The sequence below is a fragment of the Crocodylus porosus genome, unplaced genomic scaffold, assembly GCF_001723895.1.
Source record: "Crocodylus porosus isolate Cpor-Errol unplaced genomic scaffold, CroPor_comp1, whole genome shotgun sequence".
In the NCBI taxonomy this organism is placed as follows: Eukaryota; Metazoa; Chordata; order Crocodylia; family Crocodylidae; genus Crocodylus; species Crocodylus porosus.
Window position 1 is genome coordinate 209,771,008 of NW_017728886.1, and position 12,917 is coordinate 209,783,924.

At 41.7% G+C, this 12,917-nt stretch overlaps 1 protein-coding gene across 8 annotated transcripts in view; it reads right to left on the reverse strand.

Moving 5' to 3' along the window:
* Positions 1 to 328: 328 nt before the first annotated feature.
* PDE7A (phosphodiesterase 7A) overlaps positions 329 to 12,917 on the reverse strand; it is a 128,889-nt gene continuing 116,300 nt past the window's right edge. For all 8 annotated transcript variants that reach the window (XM_019548703.1, XM_019548685.1, XM_019548677.1 and 5 more), the window contains 6 exons: positions 10,481 to 10,612; positions 10,119 to 10,210; positions 9,440 to 9,584; positions 8,148 to 8,244; positions 3,727 to 3,807; positions 329 to 2,114 (listed from right to left, as the gene is read on the reverse strand). In XM_019548703.1, the coding sequence (XP_019404248.1) occupies positions 1,903 to 2,114; positions 3,727 to 3,807; positions 8,148 to 8,244; positions 9,440 to 9,584; positions 10,119 to 10,210; positions 10,481 to 10,612 (759 nt within the window). In that variant the 3' untranslated portion in view covers positions 329 to 1,902. The remainder of the gene's footprint in view (positions 2,115 to 3,726; positions 3,808 to 8,147; positions 8,245 to 9,439; positions 9,585 to 10,118; positions 10,211 to 10,480; positions 10,613 to 12,917) is intronic.

Here is a 12,917-nt window from a genome sequence, read left to right on the forward strand (position 1 = left end):
ATTTAATTACAACTTAATCAAAATCTGCATACTGTATTTTGAAATTGGAGAGACTTAACCCACTGAAATAGAAAAGGATAATATGCAGCCAATTATAAGCTAAGGGACAACAAACAAAGAGTCAGAAATCCATTTTAAGTGACCTGTAATTGCATCTGAAGGCAAAGATTGAAGACAAGTTTGGACATAAAGCCCACATGACAGTTTCCAGAACTGACATGACAACTTATAATGGGGTTAAAATAAAGATTTATTATGAAAGATGACTGCAGTCTTAACTCTCACCTTGTAATACTGGAATCAATTGCAACTTAAATGTACAGGAGCATAATGTGAAAAGATTTTTTTTATTCATTAAAAGTTAACAGCAACAGGCACATATAAAATGAGTATGGCAAAGCCTTTACAAATGGCTTTACACTGAAGCTCTCCCAAAAATGGCTGTTGCAACAAACTGTAAACAGAATTAATAAACAGTCTTTTACAGTAATAACAAGGGAAATACAAATGAACTAAAAGAAAGCACCAGTTTCTCTCAAACTAGATAACAGTTGTGCTTACTTTACTTAAAACAATGTAAAACAAATTACAAAAATGGAATGTTTGAAGTTTAAAATTAGTCCTTAAATTTTGTCCTAAAAAACATTTCTCCTTTTCACATCAAAAACCCATAAATGGTTAATGTTTCAGTAGAGGGAGGAATAAGTAAACAATGCACTTTTTTTTTTGTTTTTTTGTTTTTCAATCAAAAACGAATTTGGTCACTTAGCTTTGTGCATAGTTTAAGGCATCTGTAGCAATTTGTTACAGGTTCCTCCCAATGTGGCTGTTCATGAAATTGTCACATTCTAAAAGAATAAATAAAAATGTTGCCGTTCAAACCCTTCCCCATCCCTTCCCTCCCCTCCCTTCCCCCACGCGCACACACACACACCCACACATACACACATACTGCAGCGAAAGGGGCATTTGTACCCTTGTTCTGAAGGACACACTTCCCATCCCATTTTATTTCAGATTGGCAAATACCCTGAGCTGATTATGGTGTTTAGACATTCCACCTTTTTCTTGCATGTGCAGTTCAAGTGTACAATAGTGAAAACAACATGCAATGTTTTCACTGCAGAATCGCAACACAGTTAGGACTGTCCTCCCCCCACCCCCCTCCCCAAATTCAGAAGTGTTTTCTGCTTTTAAAAAACTGCATTCCCATACAGCACTGGAGTAAAGCTTGGCTGTGCTCTATGATGAATGCTCCATTCCCAGTGCACAAACACAATTATGGCAAATGGGAGGCTTTTCTGGCATCCGAAGAAAGAGCTGCAGTCCCAGATTTGATCTCTTTTAAAAACCGAAAACCCAAGGTTAGTGGTTCCTTTACAGCCAGGCGCAGCGGGAAGTCTAGAACCAAGAGTTTCAGAGTAGGTTTGTAAACATCAAGTCTTGCCACTGGCAGCAGAGGATGGGCACTTCACATTTCCAGATTTGAAACGGGGACTAAATGGAAGGGTATGCTTCGCACACGTTTATGGGAAGTCTTGCAAAACGCCAAGATAAATGGAAATATCCATGTCAAGTCTTGATTCTGAAGACCTTAATTCAAACTCTTTAAAACCACATGTGGCATGTAATGAAACTTTGTATCGTTCCATCGAGGATCAGTCATTGCTGTGCTTTGCATATTCAAGGTTCCAATGAAAGCCAACTGAGGCATATGTATGCATATTGCTCTATGTTCAGATCTTGCAATTAAAAATTGGGTTCAAATGGTCTGTTAAAGGAAAACTTGGAAATAAATAATGCTGGCATTGTTTATACTGAAACCTTGGGCAGTCATATGTTTTTCCTCTAACCCCAACTGTGCAGATACCAAGAGGCAGTTCTGTCATGCAGATTCTGAGGTCAGGACAATCGATTTTCCTGAGGTAATATGTCTGAGTCCATTTCCTCAAAAGCAGGATCTGTATCATCACCACTGCTGGACTGTTCTCTCTGCATTCCCTTCCAACTAGCTTTATTCAGTCCCAGATGTCCAAGCATTGTCTGTGACAACCTGGTATTTGAAAACCGGGCCCACTCTGCAAACAATGGCTCCACTAAGTAAGTCATAAAACCTTTAAAGAAAAAAAAAAAAAAAAAAAACACAGAACCTAAAATTAAAAGCAAGAAAGAAAATGCATTTTTAAAGAGCTATAGGAAGTGATGTAAGAGGTCAACAGTAATATACTGGGGAACTTTTTTCTAATTCAGATACACTTATAAAAACCCATCATCTTCCAACAGTTCTAAGTTATAAAAATAAAATCCATAAAAATAACAGAAGTGTCAGTTAAAAGAACGACACTGTACTACATAAGGAATTAACAGATGAATCCTGTTCTTGCAAAGCAGTGGTCAAATAAAGGACAGAAGAGAAAAAAGAGAATACTAACAATCAGATCTGAATTAAGTACACAAACTGGATTAGAAAGCTGATAATTCTAACAGGGAAAAAGTTTAAAAAAAACCAATTACCAGACAGATTATCTTAACTATACTATAAAACAAACTCGATTTTCCTTCAACATTGCCAGAGGAAGACTGCCAAAACATGACCAAACAAACCTGTATATCCTTCAAAGCAAAGATGCCTAATAGTTGCACTAGCAGCTACCAGGCTAAAAAGCATCACAGTGGCCACATCTATACAAGACGCTACCGCGCGGTCATTACCATGCATTTATTTAATACCTGTATGAGCAAGTACTTGTGTAAGTATTTAGTACTTATAAACAAGTATAAACAAGTACTAAATAAATGTGCAGTAACTTGAGTTACTGCACAGTAGCACCAGCAAATGCCTTTTTAGTGGCACTACTATGCGGCAGCATTACACCATGGTTTTTGCCAATGTTTTTACCCCATTTGTTAAAAATAATATGATTAGCTTTTAAGCAATTGTATTATGCACAGCTGAGTTAAGACAACAATGTATAAGATAGTCCTAAAATTCTTCAAATTTCCCATTTCTCTATAGAATAAAATTGCAAATTATGTACAGTGTTTAAAAGTATTACTTTGCCCAATAAAAACATGTTATAAGGTTTTATTCAATCTGTATACAAGAAAAGCTTTGGGAAAATATTTTCCCCTCTGTTGCTCGTTTAAATCTAGCTCAGGTTATCAGTGATCAAAGATAACCTAATGGCTGCTCATCATCATACAGTAAATTTGTGGTGCCCCTACCCCACTGTTTTTTTGTTTTTTGGGAGGGTTTAAGACTATCGGGTTATCTTTAATTGTTCCCCAAAAAAAGTCTATGTTCAAAAAGGCAAATCAACTGACACTCTCACTGGCAGCCTTTCTAAAGATGCCAGGACTGAATGGGTATGGAGAATGAATTGGCCTATTGAATCTGGAGGTGGTCATTCCAGAGTAGGGGGTTGAGCATATTGGAGACGTTGCAAGGGAAAGTTCACAGTGCTGCTTCCCATGTCCATCCTGTTCCATGGAGAGACAGAATACTCCAGTCTCTGCAACTATAAACTGAGCACCTAAATTCGAAAGAGAAATTTTAAAGAAAGAAATAAAAACTGCGTCTGGGGAAGAAGTGCTGCCAAAGGAATTTAAAGAGGATACAAATAGCAGGATATGCAAGTAAAGATACTTTCCCTTCCATTAATACCCGTGTTCTTAAAAGGGAACTACTGAAATAGTTTGAACTATTGACATATAATTAGTGATTACCAATCTGGATGTTAGCAACAGTTTCTGACTGTCGATCACACAGCGGACTCACACCCAAGTGATACTTTTTTTCAATATCTCCTAAAGAAAAGAAAAAATAGAAATGGACACATTCTAAAATCAATGTTTTGCATACACAAGCGAATAGTCAAAAACCTGAAGTATCAAATACTAATAGAAATGGCTTTCCTAATCATGACAGAATAGGTCCGTATCTTCAGAGATATTCTGGACAGGACGTTGTCTATTTATGGTAATACCTTGTACTGGTTTTACTTACCTGTACAAAAAAAGAAAATGTGTTTTACCTTGTACTCAGAAAAATATATCCACTGACTTATCACTGGGTTATATCCATTCCAATACAAACAGTAATAGATTAAAGAAAACCTCCAAGTAGTGGAGTATGTCAGTAGCGAAATTGCCCATTTTAGAATCTGCCAAAAGAAAATACGACAATCTTCTTTTTCCTTACTACTGTAATGGAAGTAAAAGATTCCCTTCCGACAGTGACAGCAAAAGAGATAATTCTGTCTTAATAGCTGCAAATGAAGTTTTCAGATGAAAGTATTCAATTTTGTTCAAGTCTTGTTATGTCTTTTAGATCATAAAGTTTTCAGGTGAAACTATCCGGTTTTTCGTCTTGTAAATGCAGTGCCCACTCCAAAAACAAAATATTAATGATGGCCGTCTTCACCAAATGTTACCTTATCTGTGCAAAACAATTACTGGTCCTCAATATAAAGCCAAATAAACCTGCTGTCAAGCTTACATGGGAGAATGCACACATGTCCACTTTAAAAGAATCATAGAGTGCTGTTCAGTCCATTTGTCCATTAAAATCTTTCAATCACTTGATGCCAAGGTTCAGATAATTTATTAACTTGCCTATACTATGCAAAAGCTTCCTTTACTAGGCAAAATTCTGCTCCTGAAAAGTCTATTCACCAGTCAATTCATCCAACCCATTCTGAATCCTCATAAAAGAGAGAGGCATACCAACCCTAGAGCTAGATCACTTTGAAAAGAAAGTAAATACAGCTGTTAAATAAACCTAAAGTTTTTCACCAGTACAATTCACACGCACAAACATACAAAACCCTGACCTGGTAATATGGATGGAAGAACTCAACTTTCTCCAAAAAAGCGCAATCCAAAATCCTCCTGTACATCATCAACCTGCTGTAATCTAGCTACCTAGAGCCTTAACAAGAACTCAGGAAACACAAGCTTCATCTCAGATCAATCTGCCTGGCCACACCATGCCAACAAGAATATTCTGGTTTGTTCCTAGATGGTATATTTCTCCCAGATTCAAAGCTCATTGCCCTTCACACAGGGCTTGGGAAAAAAGGATCTGATACTAGACTTTAAAGAACTTGTAGAAACAGAAGTACAAGGCTACCTGGCCTCCATTATGGTAGTGACAAACAGGCTGCTGGACTAGAAGTGCAGGCACTTTTACACTGGAATTAAGTAGTATGGCTGTGCGAAGCTTCGATCCCTGATCCAATTCAGTGGAGATTCAGCCCGATTCAGTGGCCAAAGCTCCAAATCCAAATTGAATCAGAACCCTCCAAATCGATTTGAAAAGATTTGGAAAGATGTGGAGATTTGGACAGAGACAGCTTTAAATGATTCTTCTACATACCTCTAGGTAGCAAGGGCTTGTGAGTGCTGCAATGCTGGGGTGCATGGACTGTCCCACAGAAGTATGGGGGTCTCCCAGCATGCTCAACAGTGGATTAGGAGCAGTTTCGGTCCACTTCCAGGTCTGTCAGGAGCACACAGCCCCCTCCCCCTGACCCCGCGTTCTCCCAGCTCAGGTGACTGCTGCCTCCTGGGGGGCACACCTGGGGTCCCCCCGTGGCCAATCACCAAGCCAGGGAGGCACAGGGGGGCCCCCAGCACACTCCCTGGCAGACCTGGAAGTGGACTGGAAATGCTTCCAGTCCACTTCCAGGTTGGGTGCTGAAGGGCCCCCCCGCACTCCTTTGGGATACTCCGTGCACCCGAGCAGCGCAGCATTCATGAGTCACGCCTGCTACCTCAAGGTACATAGACAAAACTTTTAAAAAGCTGTGTTTAAATGTCCAAATCACTGATTCTCTGAATCAGCATCAAATCTTCAGATTAGACTAATCAAATCAGGGACAGTGATCCAAATCAATTAAATTGAATCACTATCCCTGATTTGGGCCAAATCTGAATCAAATAGGGCCTGCTTCACACACCCCTAGTAAGTAGTACATCTGCTCTGAACACGAGTACAGGTCTCTCTTGATTTATGTGGGTTCTTTATATGCAAATTAATTCTTATGCAATAAGCATAATTCGTTATATGTGAGGTAAATTTGTTCTTATGTGATCAGCATAGCTCTCTCTCTCCTGCCCCCCCCCCCACAGGTACATCTGTGGGGGGAGGGGAAAGGGCCCCAGTCACCCCAGCCCTCGCTGCAGTGGCCTCAGGAGCAGCTGGTGCCAGCTGCCTGCACAGTGCTCCACCTGTCCCCCCACACCTGGGCTCACCCCAGTTCCTGGGCTGCACCATGCCGTGATACAGGCAGCTGGTGTCAACTGCTCCCGGGGCAACTCCAGCATGGGCTGGTGTAAGTGTAGACAAGTGGAGCCCCTGGCAGCACAGGGCACAGCACTCACCCCAGCCCTGGCTGCAGCTACCCTGGGAGCAGTCAATGCCAGCTGCCTGTACCAGGGCATGGTGCAGCCCAGGAGCAGAGGTGAGTGGGGACAGGGAGCACAGTGCAGCCCAGCAGCTGCAGACAAAAAAAAACGGGGTTGTTTTATGTGAATTCACCCTATGCATCATTCTCTAGGAATGCATGTCAGCATAAAATTGAGGGAAACCTGTACTGTAACTCAATTGCCTACAGTAGGTGCTCTTACAGAGCCTCACCGCTAGGTGGCAGACTACCCCCAACAGCAGACACACTGGTGTATACTCTCAGCAACTTTGAGGGCTCTCTTTAGCCCACAGGGAACAACTTATACCAGTCCAAAAATGTCATATCTCTAGGGCTTTTCTTCCATTGGCTAGTAACTTATTGCAATCTCCACAGTAGTTTTCAGTTAACTGTGTAGATTCACAATTAACTCACGGACATGGAATTGCTCTGGCTTTGGGAGCAGGTAAAAGCAAGTTTCAGAACAAATTAAGATAGATTTGCATCCTGGAATGCTGAGATACCATTGAAAAGTTAAAGCAGTAATTAATTCTACTAATGGTTTAACTACCGTATTTTTCGGACCATAAGACGCACTTTTTTCCCCCCAAAAGTGGGGGGAAAACGAGGGTGCGTCTTATGGTCCAATGCGTCTTATGGTCCGAAAAATACGGTACTACTTAAAATGCCATGGTTTGTAAGCACTGTTGAAATTCATGCAGTTTGAACCTACACAGGAAAAAAAGTGACATACGAATGAACAAAAATATTCTGATTAAACTGCAACTGATAGTACAAAAACAGATTTTCAGACAATGTGCTGCAAGTAAGTTCATTTAGATGCGACCCTTCAGATGTGTTTTACCCACCTCATTAAACCTAGGTTCTACCTGGTGCTTTAATCTTTTGACAGCAAATTCCTTGTATTAAAACAGAATCTGAAGCATTAAAGCATTTTTTATGAAAATGTAAGAAAAGCAGGAACATACATTCATCCTGGTAATGATAAATGTAATTGAAGTAACAGGCATGTGAAGGGCTTGGAGAGGATGTGTTTCATAATTTGAGGATCATTCACCAAGTACATGTTAAAAAAAAAAAAATATCAAGAAAATTTTTCATCTGAACTATCCTTAGGGGTGAGGAATATGTTCCAGCTAAAATAAAAATCAAGAAGTGCTATAGCTATCCTATTTACTCAAATCGAAGACAGCCCCCCCCCCCAATTAAATTTTTTATATGGAAGAATTATAAATGTTATAATTTTCTAGGTATAGAATCTAATTATCAGAGAGTTGTCTGATTTGCCAGGCCTGACACTAACAGGGGAGAGAAGGGGAAGCAGGGGGGAGCAGAAACTGCAGAGGGCAAGTGGAAGGATGAACAGGGGCAAGAGGCTGCTGTGGGTCTGACTGGCCCCAACCCAGGCTCAGGACCAGAGCTGCAGCAGCCTCTGCTACCCCCTACCCACCCCCACTTTGTACATGAATCTAACTCAATGGGCTTTTTTCCCCCACGCTGATGGGGGGAAAAAAATCTCATCTTAGATTTGAATAAATGCAGTAGAAAGTAATGCTCATGGCCTCTTTCAAGAATGTAACCAATGGAAAGGGTTGGGGGGTATAAACTTTCATCCTAAATGTACACCCTTTATTCTTTCAACATGCTATGGCTCCCATGACTATTTATCTGATGATACAATTATACACCCCACTGTCACCAAATCAATTTTCTACTTACCTTGATGGAAGAATTCTTCTGTTACTTTTTCACTCCACTGCTTACTTAGCTCCCAAGTCCGACATGGATTACAAATATCAGCACACTTCAAAGCCATCTAAAAAAATGACACACCAGTATCACTTACATTATATTCACATGCAGAAACATGAATCAAAACCTCTGAACAGCTGCCATCCTCAACGTTTTGTGCTTTTTTTTTTTAAACTACTTAGTTTCCCACTTTTGCTTCGCTAATTACATGGCAGGGAGCTATATCTAGGGAATTACAGGACATCGTGAATAGTTCTGAGTCATACTGAAGTAAAACCAATTAGTTCCATACCGGAAAAAGTAAGTGAATCTGAGCATCTGAAAGGCAACATATTCAGTACATATAATATACACTAAGTATGGTACAATAAGAAATGTTAAAGAAACAGTTGGACTTCACTAGAAATCAGAAGGAAGCTTACTAGACATAAATTAAACTGCACAAAAATATTTTTTTAATATTTTAAATATTATCCTGCCAGCTTCCTAAGTGTATAACTGCATAGGACACTTTAAAGAGTTAACTGATAGTTTATTCCCAACTACTAGTCATTTTAGCAGCATTGGAATAGTATAGTCATGACAAGAAGGAAACTGAACTAACTGTTGACAAAACTGACGTCTGTTTAGCTGAATTTTTGTTAAAGTTCTGCCAGGCTTCTTGCTGTTCATTATTTTTTTATATCAGGATGACTAATGTGTAATCCTAGGACTTCTGCATGTCTTAGGGGCTCTTTTCTCCACCTCCATTTCCGTTATGCTCAAAGAAATATTTTCATCCTGTTCTATTTATTGTGAGGTGAAAAACCAGGGATTCAAAAAAACACCAACTTTGAAAAGATGATATGAGCATCCTAAACTATTTAAGTACTTAATTTAAGTACTCATCTTTGAGAGGGGTAAACACTGAGCCACAGGCGGTAAAAGGGAACTGAAAGACAGTCAAGGTGACAATGCCATCTGCATGTCCTCAGCTGAAAACAGAAGTCAGCACACACACTGCTAACAGCACACACACTGCTAACAGGAACTGCTACTGAAAATTCCATTTTGCCATCTCTGCTATTCCTGGTCTGTAAATAGACAGCAGAGCTTAAGATTTCCACACTGTCAATTTGATATTTTCCAAAATCTAAAGAACGTTAACACCCCTGGTTTCACTTTGACAGCAGACAACCTTTATCCTGAAAGAAAAAGTATTTGAAACGATTTACTTCTGAAATAAAAATGGCACTTTCAAAGATATTACAGGAAGTTACCTGCAAAATGAAGTGACGATGGCTCGCATCCTCTAAACATAAGTCCCCTCTGTCCAAATGGGTTCTGAACACAGACAGATATTCATTTTGCTGACTGATGTCTGTGGCAAGAATAAGAGCACCTATCTGGCTTTCCATCAGCTGCCTGAAATTATTGAACATAAAATATTTAAGAAGGCAAAAATGAAAAGTCAGCATTGAACTGATATTTAATAAACAAGGTGTATTATACAGATGCAAGACACCTTGTATATTACACCTTGGTGTAAGTAACAATGACCCCGAGTTTAGCATTTTGAAAAATTTTACATAAAAAAAAATGTCTTGTATTCCAACTATTATTAAAACAGGTGAGAAGAGCCACAATTAAAAATACAGACTGGTACAGTTTAGTTTGCAAAGTAGTTATCCTTTGAAAAAAAAAATCAGTATATTCTTGTAATCTAATCAGATACTTGTGTTTCAATACACTTCCTGTTATAAAATGCTCGCAATAAAGTTTTCAAACATTGTACTTCAACACCAATGTCATTTAACAGATCATTACAAATCTGACTATTCAGTGGCAATTACAAATTAGCATACAATATCCTAACACCACACTTCCTCTCCAAAGCTGCTCATCTCATGCATAAACTGCATCTAACTTCAAGTAATGCATATGATCTGTACAACGTACCTATTTTCTAGTGACATGTGTGCAAATAAACCAGACTCCCTCAACAATCCCACTGCTGATCTCCAGTGGTGGTTCTCCAATACTGAGGTATTCTACAAATAGAAGCAGGTATCAGTCAGTTCTCTCTTCAAAAAATTAATTTAAAGTCTTGTACCACTATAGTATAACACCACCTTATAAAAGAATGTTCAAAATTTCCAAGGTTTAATAACTTCTGTTAGGCTCACAGTTTGCATTTATTTTTCCCATTCAATGAGATAAAACATGGCAGGTTCAAAAGTTGTAATATTAATGGTAAAATTGTTTTTGTACATGCAAACATATAATACTTGGTTCTCATAAGCAACATACCTTCCACTCACCTTATACAGAGTTGCTAAGTAATGGTTTGTTTTAATAAGGAAAGGTTGATTAACACCTGGGTGATCCAAATCATGTGTGACAGCTGCAATTAAACTGAGCAGAACATCCCATGGAGTTAGAGATTTGGAAAGCTGTAATAAATGAATCAGTATTATTCATATGAACATTTCCTACCGTTTCACTTTTCATAGCCAATATTCAGTCCATGAATGAGTAAAGTCACCAAAACAACATCAGACCAATCCTTTATAGAGTGCTATGAAAGAACATCATCACATAAAAGTGAGCAGGGAAAGCAGAGAAGTGTGTATGTTGTTTTTTAGTGTAACACCACTGCTGGTGCCAGATAGCCACCAACTCCTCAGCTGCAGCATGGGCACCCAACTTCCAGCCTCTGGGGAGCTGTGCTACAGCCAGGCATCCACTGCTTCCCTCTACTCCTCCTCCCCACACTCCCTTCCAGCTGTAGCATGGGCACAGCTGGAAGCTGTCTGCCTCCAGTGCCAATCCCCACTAGCTGGAAACTGCACCCTTACTGAATGTGGTAGGGAGGAGGGTGGAAGCATCCATAGGGCAGATGCAGTTTGCAGGTGCCCAGCCCCAGTGCAGCTCCCCACAGGCTGGAACCTGCACCTGTGCCCGTGCCCTAGCCAGAGAACACTGGGCTGGGAGAAGTGACAGTGGTGCAGGTACAGCTTCCAGCTATCTGTCCCAAGGGCAGGCAAGGGGAAAGCTCCCTGCTGCCAATGTACCACCAAAGCCACCCCAGCCTGCGTTAGAGTGGAGCCAGGTTGTTCTGGCCAATGGCTTGTAAAAGGTTGCTAGCTCCAGTCATAAATGGTAACGCATCGCTTGAAAAAACAAATTAATGGTGGTTCTTGGACCAAGGTATTTGTATCAGTTTTACTGGTAGACCAACAAACAATTCAGCCACTCAGATGGCAAAAGTTTGTGATACAATCAGTTAGCATGTTTAATAGCTACCTGAAAACCTGGTGGTTTGAGCATGGCTGGTTAAAATAATTTTGGTAACAAGAACAATTCTTGGAGTTGTCTCAGGTTCCAGCCTATGATACTTTATATCAGAATCTCTGTGCCTTGTTCTTCTATTTTACACGAAGATAAAATCACCAAACAGCAATTGTTTTCATATGTTGTACTGGAGTGCCTGGAACATTCTAGGACATCTGAGAAGCAACTGCTAAAAGACTGTTCAAGAGTGTGCAGTCCCAAATCAGCTTTGCTCTGTTCAGCAAGGGGAGGGAAATTGCATAACAGGTCAGGGGAATGAACAAGTGGCATGATGATGAAGACCACATGGCAGAGCAAAGTCGTGTGAAAGTAGGTACTATTAAAGCTTTGTTCTTGCTCTATGCCAATGATATTTGTCTAGAGTTTCATGATGTATTCTCAGATATCAAGCTACTAGAAAAACACTCCAGTCCAAGAAATGTACATGTCAATGTTGGATCAGAAGCTGGCAGCAGTCACAAGAGCTACTAAGTTAGGGTGGGCAATTATTTCAGGCAGAGGGCTGCTTACTAAGTTGTGGCAAGCTGTTGAGGGCCACATGGGTAGCCCTGCACCTTGACAGGTGCCTCACCCCTTAGTCACCATCTTGGGACCAATGTCCCAGGGCCAGCACCAATGGGGCCCAGAGCAGGGCACAGGCTGCAGGGGTCTGTGGAGCCAGGCTGGGCTGTACCAGCAGGGAGAGGGGGGAGCTGGCTCCATAGAGCCCCTGCCGGCCAGGACCCTGTGCCCCTGCTGGCGCTGGCCCTGGGATACAGGTACGGGCCCTGCTCCCACACCCACTCACTCCCAGTGCCCCCCAGCCCCACAGTACAGGCGGGGGGAAGTGCGCAGCCCCAACCCCCTGCTTGCCGACAGGGAAGGAGCTGGTGCTGAGCGCAGGGGAAAAGCAGCTCCTCGCCTACCCCATGACCAGCACTCCCTGCTGCAGCTGGTCGCAGCCTGCGTGGGGCTGTTCTGAGCAGGCACAGGCAGCCCTACGTGAGCTGCGAGTGGCTGCAGCGTGGGGTGCTGGCCATGAGGCAGGCGAGGGATTTTCTTCCCTGCACTCAGCACCAGCTTGTAACCCAGCCCTGGCTGGCTCCACCAGAGCTGTGCTGAGGCCCCCCCCACTTGCCACACCAGGCAGCGCTTGCTACTGCTGCCTAGTGTGCAAGCTCCAAGAGGGCAAGAACAGCAAACGCTGCCCAGCACAGCAAGTGGAGGGGCCACAGCTGCTGTGGCACAGCCCTAACAGATGAGCCCAGAGCCAGCGTGGGGCTGGGTTACAAGCTGGTGTTGAGTGCAGGGGAAAACCAGCCCCTCATCCACCTCGTGGCTGGTGCCCAATGCTACAGCTGCTTGCAGCCCGCATGAGGCTGCCTATGCCTGCTCAGGACAGCCTCACACGGGCTGCGAATGGCT